Genomic DNA, 21,416 nt, shown 5'->3' with positions numbered 1-21,416 from the left:
TGTACTGCCTGTACCTGTCCATAGGTGTGTGTGTGTCTATGTCAATGGTTGTACTGTTACCTGTCCACAGGTGTAGATGTGGATGTACATGTATGTCTATGGCACTGGTTGTACTGCCTGTACATGTGTGTGTACATGTGTCTCTATGTCACTGGCTGTGCTGCTGTTACCTGTCCACAGGTGTACATGTATGTCTATGGCAGTGTCCATGGCCCCATTACCTGTCCATAGGTGTCTCTATGTCACTGGCTGTGCTGCTGTTACCTGTCCATAGGTGTACATGTGTATGTACATGTATGTGTCTCTATGTCACTGGCTGCACTGTTACCTGTCCACAGGTGGAGTCCATCATAGGCGAAGGAGCTGAGGTCGTCTCCGGCGCCGCAGGTGCTGCCTGGGCCTGGGCTGTGGGTGCCGAGCGCAGCCCAACCCACCCTGAGGACTGTGGCTCCAGCGCCGCGGAAGGGAACCAGTGACTCCAGTACAACCTCATAGTACCAGCGCGGGTACTGGGTGCTGCCGGCGTGGGTGCCCACGAACACGTTGGGCCGGATGCTATGGGGTCAATGGGAGTCTATGGGTCACTATGGGGGTCTATGGGTCACTATGGGGATCTATGGGTCACTATGGGTGTCTATGGGTCACTATGGGGATCTATGGGTCACTATGGGTGTCTATGGGTCACTATGGGTGTCTATGGGGATCTATGGGTCACTATGGGGATCTATGGGTCACTATAGGGATCTATGGGTCACTATGGGTGTCTATGGGTCACTATGGGTGTCTATGGGGATCTATGGGTCACTATGGGGATCTATGGGTCACTATAGGGATCTATGGGTCACTATGGGTGTCTATGGGTCACTATGGGTGTCTATGGGTCACTATGGGTGTCTATGGGGATCTATGGGGATCTATGGGTCACTATGGGTGTCTATGGGTCACTATGGGTGTCTATGGGGATCTATGGGGATCTATGGGTCACTATGGGTGTCTATGGGTCACTATGGGTGTCTATGGGTCACTATGGGTATCTATGGGTCACTATGGGGATCTATGGGTCACTATGGGGATCTATGGGTCACTATGGGTGTCTATGGGTCACTATGGGTCCCTATGGCACAGCCCAGTGACTCCAGTACAACCTCATAGTACCAGCGCGGGTACTGGGTGCTGCCGGCGTGGGTGCCCACGAACACGTTGGGCCGGATGCTATGGGGTCAATGGGAGTCTATGGGTCACTATGGGTGTCTATGGGTGTCTATGGGTGTCTATGGGTCACTATGGGTGTCTATGGGGATCTATGGGTCACTATGGGTGTCTATGGGTCACTATGGGTGTCTATGGGTCACTATGGGGATCTATGGGTCACTATGGGGATCTATGGGTCACTATGGGTGTCTATGGGTCACTATGGGTGTCTATGGGTCACTATGGGTGTCTATGGGTCACTATGGGGATCTATGGGTCACTATGGGTGTCTATGGGTCACTATGGGTGTCTATGGGTCACTATGGGGATCTATGGGTCACTATGGGTGTCTATGGGGATCTATGGGTCACTATGGGGATCTATGGGTCACTATGGGTGTCTATGGGTCACTATGGGTGTCTATGGGTCACTATGGGTGTCTATGGGGATCTATGGGTCACTATGGGTGTCTATGGGTCACTATGGGTGTCTATGGGGTTCTATGGGTGTCTATGGGTCACTATGGGTCCCTATGGCACAGCCCAGTGACTCCAGTACAACCTCATAGTACCAGCGCGGGTACTGGGTGCTGCCGGCGTGGGTGCCCACGAACACGTTGGGCCGGATGCTATGGGGTCAATGGGGATCTATGGGTCACTATGGGGATCTATGGGTCACTATGGGTCACTATGGGTGTCTATGGGGATCTATGGGTCACTATGGGGATCTATGGGTCACTATGGGGGTCTATGGGTCACTATGGGTGTCTATGGGTCACTATAGGGATCTATGGGTCACTATGGGTGTCTATGGGTCACTATGGGTGTCTATGGGTCACTATGGGTGTCTATGGGTCACTATGGGGATCTATGGGTCACTATAGGGATCTATGGGTCACTATGGGTGTCTATGGGTCACTATGGGTCCCTATGGCACAGCCCAGTGACTCCAGTACAACCTCATAGTACCAGCGCGGGTACTGGGTGCTGCCGGCGTGGGTGCCCACGAACACGTTGGGCCGGATGCTATGGGGTCAATGGGAGTCTATGGGTCACTATGGGGAGCTATGGGTCACTATGGGGATCTATGGGGATCTATGGGTCACTATGGGTGTCTATGGGGATCTATGGGTCACTATGGGTGTCTATGGGGATCTATGGGTCACTATGGGTGTCTATGGGTCACTATGGGTCCCTATGGGGAGCTATGGGGATCTATGGGTCACTATAGGGATCTATGGGTCACTATGGGTGTCTATGGGGATCTATGGGTGTCTATGGGTCACTATGGGTGTCTATGGGGATCTATGGGTGTCTATGGGTCACTATGGGTGTCTATGGGTCACTATAGGGATCTATGGGTCACTATGGGTGTCTATGGGTCACTATGGGTGTCTATGGGTCACTATGGGGATCTATGGGGAGCTATGGGTCACTATGGGTGTCTATGGGGAGCTATGGGTCACTATGGGGATCTATGGGTCACTATGGGTGTCTATGGGTCACTATGGGTGTCTATGGGGATCTATGGGTCACTATGGGGATCTATGGGTCACTATGGGTGTCTATGGGTCACTATAGGGATCTATGGGTCACTATGGGTCCCTATGGCACAGCCCAGTGACTCCAGTACAACCTCATAGTACCAGCGCGGGTACTGGGTGCTGCCGGCGTGGGTGCCCACGAACACGTTGGGCCGGATGCTATGGGGTCAATGGGAGTCTATGGGTCACTATGGGTGTCTATGGGGAGCTATGGGTGTCTATGGGTCACTATGGGGATCTATGGGTCACTATGGGTGTCTATGGGTCACTATGGGGATCTATGGGTCACTATGGGTATCTATGGGTCACTATGGGTGTCTATGGGTCACTATGGGTATCTATGGGTCACTATGGGTGTCTATGGGTCACTATGGGTGTCTATGGGTCACTATGGGTGTCTATGGGTCACTATGGGGATCTATGGGTCACTATGGGTGTCTATGGGTCACTATGGGGATCTATGGGTCACTATGGGGATCTATGGGTCACTATGGGGATCTATGGGTCACTATGGGTGTCTATGGGGATCTATGGGTCCCTATGGCACAGCCCAGCCTGCAGCCCCATAGCCGCCCCATATCCCACCTGGTAACCCAGTCCAGCAGCCCCATACCTGCCCCACAGCTGCCCCACACCTGCCCCATAGCTGCCCCATACCTGCCCCATAGCAGCCCCATAGCTCACCTGGTGACCCTGTCCACCAGCCCCATAGCAGCCCCATAGCTGCCCCACAGCTGCCCCACACCTGCCCCATAGCAGCCCCATAGCAGCCCCACACGTGCCCCACACCTGCCCCATAGCAGCCCCATAGCAGCCCCATAGCAGCCCCATAGCAGCCCCATAGCAGCCCCATAGCCGCCCCATAGCAGCCCCACACCTGCCCCATAGCTGCCCCACAGCTGCCCCACATCTCACCTAGTGACCCTGTCCACCAGCCCCATAGCAGCCCCACACCTGCCCCATAGCAGCCCCATAGCTGCCCCATATCCCACCTGGTGACCCTGTCCACCAGCCCTGTCTGCAGCAGGAGGTCTCTCCGCGGGAGCAGGTTCTCAGTAATGAGGTTCTGGTTGGAGCGAACGGCGACAGCATCACAGACACAGAGAGAGCAGAGAACGTCCAGCACCTGAACACGTGATAACATGTGATAACATGTGAGAACATGTGTGTGATAACGTGTGTGATAACATGTGTGACAGCATCACACACACAGAGAGAGCAGAGGACGTCCAGGACCTGAACATACAACATGTGATTACATGTGTGTGATAGCATGTGTGATAATGTGTGTGATAACATGTGTGAACAGCATCACAGACACAGAGAGAGCAGAGGACGTCCAGGACCTGAACATACAACATGTGATTACATGTGTGTGATAGCATGTGTGATAATGTGTGTGATAACATGTGTGACAGCATCACACACACAGAGAGAGCAGAGGACGTCCAGCACCTAACACGTGATAACATGGGATAACATGTGATAACATGTGTGATAACATGTGTGATGTGTGATAACATAACATGTGTGACAGCATCACACACACAGAGAGAGCAGAGGACGTCCAGGACCTGACATGGGATAACATGTGATAACATGTGAGAACATGGGATAACATGTGTGATGTGTGATAACATGTGTGAACAGCATCACAGACACAGAGAGAGCAGAGGACGTCCAGGACCTGAACACGTGATAACATGTGAGAACATGTGAGAACATGTGTGATAACATGTGTACATGTGTGCCATAACGTGTGTGATGTGTGATGTGTGAACAGCATCACACACACAGAGAGAGCAGAGGACGTCCAGCACCTAACATGGGATAACATGTGATAACATGTGTGTGAACATGGGATAACATGTGTGATAACATGTGTACATGTGTGCCATAACGTGTGTGATGTGTGATAACATGTGTGACAGCATCACACACACACAGAGAGCAGAGGACGTCCAGGACCTGAACACGTGATAACATGTGATAACATGGGATAACATGTGTGAGAACATGTGTGATAATGTGTGTGATAACATGTGTGTGATAACATGTGTGTGATAACATGTGTGACAGCATCACACACACAGAGAGAGCAGAGAACGTCCAGGACCTGAACATACAACATGTGATAACATGTGAGAACATGTGATAACATGTGTACATGTGTGCCATAACATGTGTGATAACATGTGTGAACAGCATCACACACACAGAGAGAGCAGAGGACGTCCAGCACCTGACATGGGATAACATGTGTGAACATGGGATAACATGGGATAACATGTGTGATAACATGTGTGAACAGCATCACAGACACAGAGAGAGCAGAGGACGTCCAGGACCTGAACATACAACATGTGATAACATGTGAGAACATGTGATAACATGTGTACATGTGTGCCATAACATGTGTGATAACATGTGTGAACAGCATCACACACACAGAGAGAGCAGAGGACGTCCAGGACCTGACATGGGATAACATGTGTGTGAACATGTGTGATAACGTGTGTGATAACATGTGTGATGTGTGATAACATGTATGAACAGCATCACAGACACAGAGAGAGCAGAGAACGTCCAGGACCTGAACATACAACATGTGATAACATGGGATAACATATGATAACATGTGTGATAACATGTGAGAACATGTGTGATAATGTGTGTGATAACATGTGTGATGTGTGAGAACATGTGTGAACAGCATCACAGACACACAGAGAGCAGAGAACATCCAGGACCTGACATGTGAACACGGGATAACATGTTCATGGGATAAAATATCATGGGATAAAATGTTACACGTATGACGACACATGACCACATGTATGTTACATGTATGACGACACATGATCACATGTATGCTACACGTATGTTGTCACGTGATCACATGTATGTTACACATATGAAGACACATGATCACACTTATGTTGTCACATGACCACACGTATGTAACACGTATGTTGTCACATGACCACACGTATGTAACACGTATGTTGTCACATGATCACATGTATGTTCCACGTGTGCTGACCTTGTGGTTCCGTCCATGCTTGTCCAGCAGAGCAATGATTGACTTGATGTGATTCTCTCGGATGATGTTGAGAACTTCAGGGCTCTCAATGAGCACACAATAGAGAACCTCGAGGATACCTGCCCCATAGAGACACATAGAGACCCATAGAGACCCATAGAGACACATAGAGACCCATAGAGACCCATAGAGACCCATAGAGACACATAGAGACACATAGAGACCCATAGAGACACATAGAGACACATAGAGACCCATAGAGACACATCGAGACACATAGAGACACATAGAGACACATAGAGACACATAGAGACACATAGAGACACATAGAGACCCATAGAGACCCATAGAGACCCATAGAGACACATAGAGACCCATAGAGACCCATAGAGACCATAGAGACCATAGAGATCATAGAGAGACATAGAGACACATAGAGACACATAGAGACACATAGAGACACATAGAGACCCATAGAGACACATAGAGACACATAGAGACACATAGAGACACATAGAGACCCATAGAGACCCATAGAGACACATAGAGACCCATAGAGACCCATAGAGACACATAGAGACCATAGAGACCATAGAGACACATAGAGACCATAGAGACACATAGAGACCCATAGAGACCATAGAGACACATAGAGACACATAGAGACACATAGAGACCCATAGAGACACACAGAGACACATAGAGAGACATAGAGAAACATAGAGACCCACATCCTGCCCCATAGCGCCCCCTGCCCCATAGCGCCCCCTACCCTGCCCCATAGCGCCCCCTGCCCCATAGCGCCCCCCATCCTGCCCCATAGCGCCCCCTATCCTGCCCCATACCCTGCCCCATACCCTGCCCCATACCCTGCCCCATAGCGCCCCCTATCCTGCCCCATATCCTGCCCCATAGCGCCCCATACCCTGCCCCATAGCACCCCATACCCTGCCCCATAGAGCCCCCTACCCTGCCCCATAGCACCCCCTACCCTGCCCCATACCCTGCCCCATAGCACCCCATACCCTGCCCCATAGCGCCCCCTATCCTGCCCCATAGCGCCCCCTACCCTGCCCCATAGCGCCCCATACCCTGCCCCATAGCACCCCATACCCTGCCCCATAGCGCCCCCTACCCATCCCCATAGCGCCCCATACCCTGCCCCATAGCGCCCCCTGCCCCATAGCGCCCCATACCCAGCCCCATAGCGCCCCCTACCCTGCCCCATAGCGCCCCCTACCCTGCCCCATAGCGCCCCATACCCTGCCCCATAGCGCCCCATACCCTGCCCCATACCCTGCCCCATAGCTCCCCATACCCTGCCCCATAGCGCCCCCTACCCGAGGACGCCTCCAGCCGATCCAGTTTCCCCACCAGCCAGTCCAGGTTGGAGCAGAACAAAGCACAGTTGGAGCGGTTGCCTCGGATCAGGGAGGCTGTGGGGGGAGGGTGAGACACAGCCTGCCCCATAGCGACCCATGGACACCCATAGAGACCCATAGGGACACATAGAGACCCATAGAGACCCATAGAGACCCATAGAGACCCACAGAGACCCACAGAGACCCATAGGGACCCATAGACACCCATGGAGACCCATAGAGACCCATAGAGACCCATAGAGAGCCATAGAGAGCCATGGAGACCCATAGAGACCCATAGAGACCCATAGAGACCCATAGAGACCCATAGAGACCCATAGAGACCCATAGAGACCCATAGAGACCCATAGAGACCCATAGGGACCCACAGTTCCCACCCTGCTCCACAGCACCCATCCCACCCCATAGCTTCCATCCCGCCCCATAGCACCACATAGCTGCCATTATACCCCATCCCACCCCATAGCTCCCTTCCTGACCCACAGTGCCCCATAGCACCCATAGCCTGCCCCACAGCACCCATCATGCCCCATAGCCCCCATACCCCCCATTGACCCCATAGCCCCATACCCCCCCCATTGACCCCATAGCCCCATATCCCCCATACCCCCCATAGCCCCCATAGTGCCCTATAGTGCCCCATACCCCCCATACCCCCATACCCCCCATTGCCCCCATACCCCCCATAGTGCCCCATAGCCCCATACCCCCCATACCCCCATACCCCCCATAGCCCCTTACCCCCCATAGCCCATAGAGCCCCATACCCCCCATAGCCCCATAGCCCCCATAGTGCCCTATAGTGCCCCACACCCCCCATAGTGCCCCATAACCCCCATAGCCCCTTACCCCCCATAGCCCCATAGCCCCATACCCCCCATAGTGCCCCATAGCGCCCCATAGAGCCCCATAGCCCCATAGTGCCCCATAGTGCCCCATAGATCCCCATAGCCCCATAGCCCCCATAGTGCCCCATAGCCCCCCCCCCCACCCGCGCCCCATAGCCCCATAGATCCCCATAGCCCCCATAGCCCCATAGTGCCCCATTGCCCCCATACCCCCCATAGTGCCCCATAGCCCCTTACCCCCCATACCCCCCATAGCCCCCATAGTGCCCCATAGCGCCCCATACCCCCCATAGTGCCCCATACCCCCCATAGCCCCCATAGCCCCCATAGCCCCCATAGTGCCCCATAGCCCCCATAGCCCCATAGTGCCCCATAGCCCCCATAGCCCCATAGCCCCCATAGCCCCATACCCCCCATAGCCCCCATAGCCCCCATAGTGCCCCATAGCCCCATAGTGCCCCACACCCCCCCCCCGCCCCATAGCTGCCCCCCATGTGCTCACCCAGCAGCTCATAGAGCAGGTTCACGACCTCTTTGGCTGCTGCTGCCTCCTCCCCCCCCCCGCGCTCAGCGAGAGCAGAACTCAGCCCACTGAGGCGATCGATGCAGGTGAGGAGCAGAGACACCAACCCCTGCCCCATAGAGAGACATTGAGCCCCATAGAGACCCATAGGGACCCATAGAGAGACATAGAGAGACACTGAGCCCCATAGAGAGACATAGAGAGACATAGAGACACCAACCCCTGACCCATAGAGAGACACTGAGCCCCATAGAGAGACATAGAGACCATAGAGAGACACTGAGCCCCATAGAGAGACATAGAGAGACATAGAGACATAGAGACCATAGAGAGACACTGAGCCCCATAGAGAGACATAGAGACACCAACCCCTGACCCATAGAGAGACATTGAGACCCATAGAGACACCAACCCCTGACCATAGAGAGACATTGAGAGACATAGAGAGACACTGAGACCCATAGAGACCCATAGAGACACCAACCCCTGCCCCATAGAGAGACATTGAGCCCCATAGAGACACATAGAGACACACTGAGCCCCATAGAGAGACATAGGGACCCATAGAGAGACATTGAGCCCCATAGAGACACCAACCCCTGACCCATAGAGAGACATAGAGACCCATAGAGACACATAGAGAGACATAGAGAGACATAGAGACACATTGAGCCCCATAGAGAGACACTGAGCCCCATAGAGACCCATAGAGAGACATAGAGAGACACTGAGACCCATAGAGACACCAACCCCTGCCCCATAGAGAGACATAGAGAGACACTGAGACCCATAGAGACCCATAGAGAGACATAGAGACCCATAGAGAGACATAGAGAGACATAGAGAGACATAGAGACACTGAGCCCCATAGAGAGACATAGAGACACTGAGACCCATAGAGAGACATAGAGACACATAGAGAGACATAGAGACACCAACCCCTGCCCCATAGAGAGACATAGAGACACTGAGACTCATAGAGAGACATAGAGACACATAGAGAGACATAGAGACACCAACCCCTGCCCCATAGAGAGACATAGAGACACTGAGCCCCATAGAGAGACACTGAGCCCCACAGCCCTGCCCCATAACCCAGGCCCACACTCAGCCCCATAACTGAGCCCCACACTCAGCCCCATAGCCTCCCTCAGAAACACACAGCCCCATAGCCCTGCCCCATAGACACACACTCAGCCCCATAGCCCCTCCCCCCTCAGCCCCTCCCCCCGCTGACCTCCTGCTGGAACAGGTTCTGGCGCGCCCGGAGCATGCGCAGTGCGCGCTGCCTCTGCTCGTGCAGCTCCGCCCCCCGCGGGCACCGGAAGTACCGGATCAGGTCACGCAGGCTCAGTTCGACCGCAGCCAATGGGAGCGCGGGGGGGGCGGGGCCAGAGCGGGGCCGGGAGCCCAGGGCGTCCAATGAGCTGCGGGGTCAGCGGGAGGTCAGAGCCCAGCAGGGACCAATAGGGACCCATAGAGACACATAGGGACCCATAGCACACCCCATAGCGCCCCATAGCACACCCCATAGCACCCCATAGCACACCCCATAGCTGCCCCATAGCTGCCCCATAGCGCCCCATAGCACACCCCATAGCTGCCCCATAGCACACCCCATAGCGCCCCATAGCTGCCCCATAGCACACCCCATAGCGCCCCATAGCTGCCCCATAGCACACCCCATAGCTGCCCCATAGCGCCCCATAGCTGCCCCATAGCACACCCCATAGCTGCCCCATAGCTGCCCCATAGCTGCCCCATAGCACACCCCATAGCTGCCCCATAGCACACCCCATAGCTGCCCCATAGCTGCCCCATAGCACACCCCATAGCTGCCCCATAGCTGCCCCATAGCACACCCCATAGCTGCCCCATAGCTGCCCCATAGCACACCCCATAGCGCCCCATAGCGCACCGGATGAAGCTCCCATAGAGTCCTGCTGTACTGAAGACCATCCCTATCCCACCCCATAGCACACCCCATAGCACACCCCATAGCGCCCCATAGCGCCCCATAGCGCCCCATAGCACACCCCATAGCCGCCCCATAGCTGCCCCATAGCACACCCCATAGCTGCCCCATAGCTGCCCCATAGCCCGCCCCATAGCTGCCCCATAGCGCCCCATAGCTGCCCCATAGCCCACCCCATAGCGCCCCATAGCTGCCCCATAGCTGCCCCATAGCTGCCCCATAGCTGCCCCATAGCTGCCCCATAGCACACCCCATAGCACACCCCATAGCACACCCCATAGCGCCCCATAGCACCCCATAGAGCCCCATAGCTGCCCCATAGCTGCCCCATAGCAGCCCCATAGCTGCCCCATAGCTGCCCCATAGCGCACCGTATGAAGCTCCCATAGAGTCCTGCTGTACTAAAGACCATTCTTGCTGCCTGAGCCTCCTGCGCCTGAGAGCGCGAGAGCGACAGGGAGTCGTCCATGTGACCCTCCTGGTGCAGGATGGCCTATGGGGCACAGAGACGTGTGGGGCACAGACCCATAGAGACACATAGAGACACATAGAGACACATAGAGACACATAGAGACACATAGAGACCCATAGAGACACATAGAGACACATAGAGACACATAGAGACCCATAGAGACACATAGAGACACAGAGAGACACATAGAGACACATAGAGACACATAGAGACCCATAGAGACACATAGAGACCCATAGAGACACATAGAGACACATAGAGACACATAGAGACCCATAGAGACACATAGAGACACATAGAGACACATAGAGACACATAGAGACCCATAGAGACACATAGAGACACATAGAGACACATAGAGACCCATAGAGACAAATAGAGACACATAGAGACCCATAGAGACCAATAGAGACACATAGCACAGCCCCATCCCCATTCCCCTGCCCCATAGCGCACCCCCTGCCCCATAGCACACCCCATAGCACTGCCCCACATCTCCCACCTTCCTCTTGAGCAGCCCCAGGCGCATAGTGCACCCCATAGCACTGCCCCTGCCCCATAGCACACCCCACAGCACACCCCATAGCACACCCCATAGCACACCCCATAGCACACCCCATAGCATACCCCATTCCCCTGCTCCATAGCACACCCCATAGCGCACCCCCTGCCCCATAGCCGTGCCCCATAGCACACCCCATAGCTCCCCATAGCCCTGCCCCATAGCCCTGCCCCATAGCCCTGCCCCCCATCCCCCACCTTCCTCTTGAGCAGCCCCAGGCGCATAGCACACCCCATAGCACACCCCATAGCTCCCCATTGCTGTGCCCCATAGCCCTGCCCCATAGCCCTGCCCCATAGCACACCCCATAGCACACCCCATAGCACACCCCATAGCACTGCCCCTGCCCCATAGCACACCCCATAGCACACCCCACACCCCCTGCCCCATAGCCCTGCCCCATAGCCCTGCCCCATAGCACACCCCATAGCACACCCCACACCCCCTGCCCCATAGCCCTGCCCCATAGCACACCCCATAGCACACCCCATAGCACACCCCACACCCCCTGCCCCATAGCCCTGCCCCACAGCCCTGCCCCATAGCACACCCCCCATCCCCCACCTTCCTCTTGAGCAGCCCCAGGCGCATAGCACACCCCATAGCCCTGCCCCATAGCCCTGCCCCATAGCCCTGCCCCATAGCACACCCCATAGCACTGCCCCATAGCCCTGCCCCCCATCCCCCACCTTCCTCTTGAGCAGCCCCAGCCGCAGAGCTTTGGGGTCAGCAGCCGCATACGTCAGCCAGAGGCCACTGTCCAAGTGCTGCAGGAAGCAAAGGGACTCCCCATACTTGAGCTCAGGGGGACCCATCCCCTCTATGTCCCTGCGGGGAACAGGCTCCGACTTCTCCTATGGGATCAATGGGATGGGATGGGATGGGATGGGATGGGATGGGGATGGGATGGGATGGGATGGGATGGGATGGGGATGGGATGGGATGGGATGGGATGGGGATGGGATGGGGATGGGATGGGGATGGGGATGGGATGGGGATGGGGATGGGATGGGGATGGGATGGGGATGGGATGGGATGGGGATGGGATGGGATGGGATGGGGATGGGATGGGGATGGGGATGGGGATGGGATGGGGATGGGATGGGATGGGATGGGGATGGGATGGGATGGGATGGGATGGGATGGGATGGGGATGGGATGGGATGGGATGGGATGGGATGGGATGGGGATGGGATGGGATGGGATGGGGATGGGATGGGATGGGATGGGATGGGATGGGGATGGGATGGGATGGGATGGGATGGGATGGGATGGGGATGGGATGGGGATGGGATGGGAATGGGATGGGATGGGATGGGATGGGAATGGGATGGGGATGGGATGGGATGGGATGGGGATGGGGATGGGATGGGATGGGGATGGGGATGGGGATGGGATGGGGATGGGATGGGATGGGATGGGGATGGGGATGGGATGGGATGGGATGGGGATGGGATGGGGATGGGATGGGGATGGGATGGGGAGGGGGATGGGATGGGGATGGGATGGGATGGGGATGGGATGGGGATGGGATGGGATGGGGATGGGATGGGGATGGGATGGGATGGGGATGGGATGGGGATGGGATGGGGATGGGATGGGGATGGGATGGGATGGGATGGGATGGGATGGGATGGGGATGGGGATGGGATGGGATGGGGATGGGGATGGGATGGGATGGGAATGGGGATGGGATGGGGATGGGATGGGGATGGGATGGGATGGGATGGGATGGGGATGGGATGGGGATGGGATGGGGATGGGATGGGGAGGGGGATGGGATGGGGATGGGATGGGATGGGAATGGGGATGGGATGGGGATGGGATGGGGATGGGATGGGGATGGGATGGGATGGGGATGGGATGGGATGGGGATGGGATGGGGATGGGATGGGGATGGGATGGGATGGGATGGGATGGGATGGGGATGGGATGGGGATGGGATGGGATGGGGATGGGATGGGATGGGAATGGGATGGGATGGGATGGGGATGGGATGGGGATGGGATGGGGATGGGATGGGGATGGGATGGGATGGGATGGGATGGGATGGGGATGGGATGGGATGGGGATGGGATGGGGATGGGATGGGATGGGGATGGGATGGGATGGGATGGGGATGGGATGGGGATGGGATGGGAATGGGATGGGGATGGGATGGGATGGGGATGGGATGGGATGGGGATGGGATGGGGATGGGATGGGATGGGGATGGGATGGGATGGGGATGGGATGGGGATGGGGATGGGATGGGATGGGGATGGGATGGGATGGGATGGGGATGGGATGGGATGGGATGGGATGGGGATGGGGATGGGATGGGGATGGGATGGGATGGGGATGGGATGGGATGGGATGGGGATGGGATGGGATGGGATGGGGATGGGATGGGGATGGGATGGGATGGGATGGGGATGGGATGGGATGGGATGGGGATGGGATGGGGATGGGATGGGATGGGATGGGGATGGGATGGGGATGGGATGGGATGGGATGGGGATGGGATGGGATGGGATGGGATGGGGATGGGATGGGATGGGATGGGATGGGGATGGGATGGGATGGGATGGGATGGGATGGGGATGGGATGGGGATGGGATGGGGATGGGATGGGGATGGGATGGGATGGGATGGGATGGGGATGGGATGGGATGGGATGGGATGGGGATGGGATGGGATGGGATGGGATGGGATGGGGATGGGATGGGAATGGGATGGGATGGGGATGGGATGGGGATGGGATGGGGATGGGATGGGGATGGGGATGGGATGGGGATGGGGGGGGGATGGGATGGGGATGGGGATGGGGATGGGATGGGATGGGATGGGATGGGGATGGGATGGGGATGGGGATGGGGATGGGATGGGGATGGGATGGGATGGGATGGGATGGGATGGGATGGGGATGGGGATGGGATGGGATGGGGATGGGATGGGGATGGGATGGGGATGGGATGGGGATGGGATGGGGATGGGGATGGGATGGGGATGGGGGGGGGATGGGATGGGGATGGGGATGGGGATGGGATGGGATGGGATGGGGATGGGATGGGATGGGGATGGGATGGGATGGGATGGGGGGAGGGGCAATGTGATGGGTGGGGGAGGGGCATTGGGGGGGGGGGGGGGGGGGGGGGGGAGGGGGATCCCAGCCCCTCCCCCACCTTGGAGGCCCGGAAGCAGAACGCGGTCACGTGAGTGTTGGCAGCTGACGCCTCCAGCAGCATCAGTCCCTGCTCCCCCTGCAGCCCCAGGTACCGGCCCGTGGTCACGTGACGCAGGCGGAAGGGCTGAGCCCAGCGCACGTGACTCCCGCTCCAGCTGCAACGGGGAGGGGGGATTATGGGATATGGGATATGGGATATGGGATATTATGGGATGTGGGATATGGGATGTGGGATATGGGATGTGGGATGTGGGATATGGGATGTGGGATGTATGGGATGTGGGATATTATGGGATGGATATGGGATATGGGATATGGGATATTATGGGATGTGGGATATGGGATATGGGATGTGGGATGTGGGATATGGGATGTGGGATATGGGATGTGGGATGTATGGGATGTGGGATGTGGGATATGGGATATGGGATGTGGGATATGGGATATGGGATGTGGGATGTGGGATGTATGGGATGTGGGATGTGGGATGTGGGATGTGGGATATGGGATATGGGATGTGGGATATGGGATATGGGATATGGGATATGGGATATGGGATGTGGGATGTGGGATATGGGATATGGGATATGGGATATGGGATATGGGATATTATGGGATATGGGATGTGGGATGTGGGATGTGGGATGTGGGATGTGGGATGTGGGATGTGGGATATGGGATATTATGGGATGTGGGATATTATGGGATGTGGGATATGGAATATGGGATGTGGGATATGGGATATTATGGGATGTATGGGATGTGGGATATGGGATATGGGATGTGGGATGTGGGATATGGGATATGGGATGTATGGGATATGGGATATGGGATACGGGGTACAGGGTATGAACATGGCTAAGGGATATATACGGACGTGTCAATGGGAACACCATTGGGTCAATGGAGACACATTGGGGTCAATGGGGCTCCATTGGGGTCAATGGGGACCCATTGGGGTCTATGGGACCCATTGGGGTCTATGGGGCTCCATTGGGGCCAATGGGACTCCACTGGGGTCAATGGGGCTCCATTGGCATCAATGAGGACCCATTGGGGTCAATGGGGACCCAATGGAGTCAATGAGGACCCAATGGGGTCGATGGGGCTCCATTGGCGCCAATGGGGCTCCATTGGCGTCAATGAGGACCCATTGGGGTCTATGGGGCTCCATTGGGGTCTATGGGACCCATTGGGGTCTATGGGACCCATTGTGGTCTATGGGGCTCCATTGGGGTCTATGGGGCTCCATTGAGGTCTAAGGGACCCATTGGGGTCTATGGGACCCATTGGGGTCTATGGGGTGCCTGTACCTGATCCTTAGGGGCTCCAGGCGCCATAGGGACCTGGCCTGGCTGCAGACGGCTCCTCCCTCATAGCTGACAACACTGTGGGGGGGGGTCAGCACCGACCCCATAACCCATAATACCCCATAACCCATAATACCCCATAACCCATAATACCCCATAACCCATAATACCCACATCCCATAATACCCCATAACCCATAATACCCCATAGCCCATACCACCCCATAGCCCATAACACCCCATAACCCATAATACCCACACCCCATAATACCCCATAACCCATAATACCCCATAGTCCATAATACCCCATAGCCCATAATACCCCATAACCCATAATACCCCATAACCCATAATACCCCATAGCCCATAATACCCCATAACCCATAATGCCCCATAACCCATAATACCCCATAACCCATAATACCCCATAACCCATAATACCCCACAGCCCATAATACCCCATAACCCATAATACCCCATAGTCCATAATACCCCATAACCCATAATGCCCCATAACCCATAATACCCCATAACCCATAATACCCCATAACCCATAATACCCCATAGCCCATAATACCCCATAACCCATAATACCCCATAGTCCATAATACCCCATAACCCATAATACCCCATAGCCCATAACACCCCATAGCCCATAACACCCCATAGCCCATAATACCCCATAACCCATAATACCCCATAACCCATAATAACCCATAGGCCATAATACCCCACAGCCCATAATATCCCATTCCCCATATCCCATACATCCCATATCCCGTACCCTATATATCCCATATACCCCATACCCCATACCCTATATACCCCATACCCCATATCCCATATACCCCCTATCCCCATCCATCCCATAATACCCCATAACCCATAATACCCCATAGCCCATATCCCATACATCCCATATCCCATACCCTATATCCCACATACCCTATATATCCCATAGCCTATACATCCCATATACCCCCTACCCCATCCATCCCATAATACCCTTTGACCTCTGACCTCCTCTCCTCCCCCTGCTCCGGAGCTGCTGCCGTCAGACACTCGTCCATGTGACCATGGAACAGCCTCAGCACGTGACCCCCGGTCACGTACCCTGCGGTCACGTGGGGCTAAGGTCACGTGATGCCCCCCCCATAGCACCCATGGGTGCCCCCCCCTCCCCTCACAGCACCCATGTGTACCCCCCCCATCCATAGGTGACTCCCCCCCCATAGCACCCATGTGGGTTCCCCCCCCCTCCCCCCTCCCCCATAGCACCCATGGGTGCCCCCCCTCCCCCTCCCCCATCCATAGGTGCCCCTCCCCCCATAGCACCCATAGGTGCCCCCCTCCCCTCACAGCACCCATGTGTACCCCCCCCCATCCATAGGTGACCCCCCTCCCCATAGCACCCATGTGTGCCCCTCCCCCATAGCACCCATGTGTGCCCCTCCCCCCATGGGTGCCTCCCCTCCCCCCACAGCACCCATGTGTGCCCCTCCCCCATAGCACCCATGTGTACCCCCCCCCATCCATAGGTGACCCCCCCCCATAGCACCCATGTGGGTTCCCCCCCCCTCCCCCCCCCATAGCACCCATGTGTACCCCCCCTCCCCCTCCCCCCACCCATAGGTGCCCCTCCCCCATAGCATCCATGTGTACCCCCCCTCCCCTCCCATAGCACCCATAGGTGCCCCTCCCCCATAGCATCCATGTGTACCCCCCCCACCCCCCCCATCCATAGGTGCCCCCCCCCCATAGCACCCATGTTTACCCCCCCTCCCCCATAGCACCCATGGGTGCCCCTCCCCTCCCCCCCCAGCACCCATGTGTACCCCCCCCCTCCCCCCCCCCGCACCCATGGGTGCCCCCCTCCACCCCTCCCCCCACAGCACCCATAGGTGCCCCCCCCCCCCCACCTTCCTCTCCCCCGGAGCTGATCGGGTTCATGTTCCACAGGGTCTGCATGAAGGAGGCATCAACCTGCAGCTCCCCACTGGCCGTGCTCAGGTGCTGCGGGGTCACCGCGGGGTCACGTGTGACGTCATGTGTGTGACGTCACGTGTGTCACGTGTGTGACGTCACACGTGTTGTATGGGGTGTAACATATGGGACATGGGGCGCCATGTGTGGGACATGGGACATCACGTGTGTTACATGTGGGTTACATGGGGCATCACGTGTGGGACATGGGACGTCACGTATGTTACATGGGACATCACGTATGTTACATGGGACATCACGTATGTTACATGGGACATCACGTGTGTTACATGGGACATCACGTGTGTTACATGGGACATCACATGTGTTACATGGGGTGTCACGTGTGTTACATGGGACATGACGTGTGTTACATGTGTGTTACATGTGTGTTACATGGGCTATCACGTGTCCTTAGCGTGTCCTTAGCGTGTCCTTAGCGTGTCCTTGGCACTCACCAGGTACCTCTCGGAGGAGACGCTCACCAGGATCAGGTCATCTCCTACTCGAACCTTCTCCCCCTCCGAGCGCTGCTTGGATGCAGGATGGATGGTCCACCAGCAGGGCTCCCCTGGGCGGAACCGGAGCAAACCGGATCAAACTGACCCAAACTGACCCAAAACTGACCCAAAACTGACCCAAAACCGGATCAAACCGGATCAAACCGGATCAAACCGGATCAAACCGGATCAAACCGGATCAAACCGGAGCAAACCGGTTCAAACCGGAGCAAACCGGAGCAAACCGGAGCAAACCGGATCAAACCGGTTCAAACCGGAGCAAACTGACCCAAACTGACCCAAAACTGACCCAAAACTGACCCAAAACCGGATCAAACCGGATCAAACCGGATCAAACCGGATCAAACCGGATCAAACCGGAGCAAACCGGTTCAAACCGGAGCAAACCGGAGCAAACCGGAGCAAACCGGATCAAACCGGTTCAAACCGGAGCAAACTGACCCAAACTGACCCAAACTGACCCAAAATTGACCCAAAACTGACCCAAACCGACCCAAACTGACCAAAAACCGGATCAAACCGGTTCAAACCGGAGCAAACCGGATCAAACCGGAGCAAACCGGAGCAAACCGGATCAAACCGGATCAAACCGGTTCAAACCGGATCAAACCGGAGCAAACCGGATCAAACCGGTTCAAACCGGATCAAACCGGATCAAACCAGATCAAACCGGATCAAACCGGTTCAAACCGGATCAAACCGGAGCAAACCGGATCAAACCGGATCAAACCGGTTCAAACCGGATCAAACCGGAGCAAACCGGATCAAACCGGTTCAAACCGGATCAAACCGGATCAAACCGGATCAAACCGGTTCAAACCGGATCAAACCGGATCAAACCGGAGCAAACCGGATCAAACCAGAGCAAACCGGATCAAACCAGATCAAACCGGTTCAAACCGGATCAAACCGGTTCAAACCGGATCAAACCGGATCAAACCGGATCAAACCGGAGCAAACCGGATCAAACCGGAGCAAACCGGATCAAACCGGAGCAAACCGGTTCAAAAAGGATCAAACCGGATCAAACCGATTCAAACCGGATCAAACCGGAGCAAACCGGATCAAACCGGTTCAAACCGGATCAAACCGGATCAAACCGGAGCAAACCGAATCAAACCGGATCGAACCGGATCAAACCGGATCAAACCGGATCGAACCGGTTCAAACCGGATCAAACCGGAGCAAACCGGATCAAACCGGACCAAACCGGTTCAAACCGGTTCAAACCGGATCAAACCGGATCAAACCGGATCAAACCGGATCAGACCGGATCAAACCGGATCAAACCGGATCAAACCGGTTCAAACCGGATCGAACCGGATCGAACCGGATCAAACCGGATCAAACCGGTTCAAACCGGATCAAACCGGATCAAACCGCATCAAACCGGATCAAACCGGTTCAAACCGGATCAAACCGGTTCCAACCGGTTCAAACCGGATCAAACCGGTTCCAACCGGTTCAAACCGGATCAAACCGGATCAAACCGGTTCCAACCGGATCAAACCGGATCAAACCGGAGCAAACCGGTTCGAACCGGATCAAACCGGTTCGAACCGGTTCAAACCGGATCAAACCGGATCAAACCGGATCAAACCGGTTCCAACCGGATCAAACCGGATCAAACCAGTTCAAACCGGTTCAAACCGGATCAAACCGGATCAAACCGGATCAAACCGGATCAAACTGGAGCGAACCGGTTCAAACCGGATCAAACCGGATCGAACCGGAGTGAACCGGATCAAACCGGATCGAACCGGATCATACCGGATCAAACCGGTTCAAACCGGATCAAACCGGATCAAACCGGTTCAAACCGGATCAAACCGGATCAAACCGGATCAAACCGGTTCAAACCGGATCAAACCGGATGGAACCGGTTCAAACCGGTTCGAACCGGATCAAACCGGTTCAAACCGGTTCAAACCGGATCGAACCGGATCAAACCGGATCAAACCGGTTCGAACCGGTTCAAACCGGATCAAACCGGATGAAACCGGTTCGAACCGGTTCAAACCGGATCGAACCGGATGGAACCGGTTCCAACCGGTTCAAACCGGTTCAAACCGGATCAAACCGGTTCCAACCGGATCAAACCGGTTCAAACCGGTTCAAACCGGATCAAACCGGATCGAACCGGTTCGAACCGGTTCGAACCGGTTCGAACCGGATCAAACCGGATCAAACCGGTTCAAACCGGATCAAACCGGTTCAAACCGGATCAAACCGGATCAAACCGGTTCAAACCGGTTCCAACCGGATCAAACCGGTTCAAACCGGATCAAACCGGATCAAACCGGTTTGTTCCGGTTTGATCCGGTTTGAACCGGTTCGAACCGGTTCCATCCGGTTCGATCCGGTTCGAACCGGTTCGAACCGGTTTGATCCGGTTCGAACCGGTTCCATCCGGTTTGATCCGGTTTGAACCGGTTCAAACCGGTTTGATCCGGTTTGATCCGGTTTGATCCGGTTTGAACCGGTTTGATCCGGTTTGATCCGGTTTGATCCGGTTTGAACCGGTTTGAACCGGTTTGATCCGGTTCGATCCGGTTTGATCCGGTTTGAACCGGTTTGATCCGGTTTGAACCGGTTTGAACCGGTTTGATCCGGTTTGATCCGGTTTGATCCGGTTTGAACCGGTTTGATCCGGTTGGAACCGGTTTGAACCGGTTTGATCCGGTTTGATCCGGTTTGAACCGGTTTGATCTGGTTTGAACCGGTTTGATCCGGTTTGATCCGGTTTGATCCGGTTCGAACCGGTTTGATCCGGTTTGAACCGGTTTGAACCGGTTTGATCCGGTTCGATCCGGTTTGATCTGGTTTGAACCGGTTTGATCCGGTTTGAACCGGTTTGAACCGGTTTGCTCCGGTTTGTTCCGGTTTGATCCGGTTTGA

The 21,416-nt window shown here is 55.5% G+C and overlaps 1 protein-coding gene across 1 annotated transcript in view; it reads right to left on the bottom strand.

Moving 5' to 3' along the window:
• LOC115945910 (ryanodine receptor 1) overlaps positions 1-20,927 on the bottom strand; it is a 111,665-nt gene extending 90,738 nt beyond the window's left edge. Inside the window, exons 1-14 of the mRNA XM_034072124.1 lie at positions 20,819-20,927; positions 18,456-18,568; positions 17,934-18,027; positions 17,035-17,128; positions 16,019-16,093; positions 14,704-14,860; positions 12,229-12,393; positions 10,877-10,998; positions 9,768-9,957; positions 8,510-8,639; positions 7,118-7,213; positions 5,778-5,896; positions 3,727-3,860; positions 329-555 (exon numbers count right to left, since the gene is read on the bottom strand). Of these exons, the coding sequence (XP_033928015.1) occupies positions 329-555; positions 3,727-3,860; positions 5,778-5,896; positions 7,118-7,213; positions 8,510-8,639; positions 9,768-9,957; positions 10,877-10,998; positions 12,229-12,393; positions 14,704-14,860; positions 16,019-16,093; positions 17,035-17,128; positions 17,934-18,027; positions 18,456-18,568; positions 20,819-20,927 (1,825 nt within the window). The remainder of the gene's footprint in view (positions 1-328; positions 556-3,726; positions 3,861-5,777; positions 5,897-7,117; positions 7,214-8,509; positions 8,640-9,767; positions 9,958-10,876; positions 10,999-12,228; positions 12,394-14,703; positions 14,861-16,018; positions 16,094-17,034; positions 17,129-17,933; positions 18,028-18,455; positions 18,569-20,818) is intronic.
• Between the last annotated feature and the right edge of the window lie 489 nt (positions 20,928-21,416).

The sequence above is a fragment of the Melopsittacus undulatus genome, chromosome 24, assembly GCF_012275295.1.
Source record: "Melopsittacus undulatus isolate bMelUnd1 chromosome 24, bMelUnd1.mat.Z, whole genome shotgun sequence".
Classification (NCBI taxonomy): Eukaryota; Metazoa; Chordata; class Aves; order Psittaciformes; family Psittaculidae; genus Melopsittacus; species Melopsittacus undulatus.
Note: the sequence above shows the minus strand (reverse complement) of the source record. Positions and strands in the feature narration are given on the sequence as shown.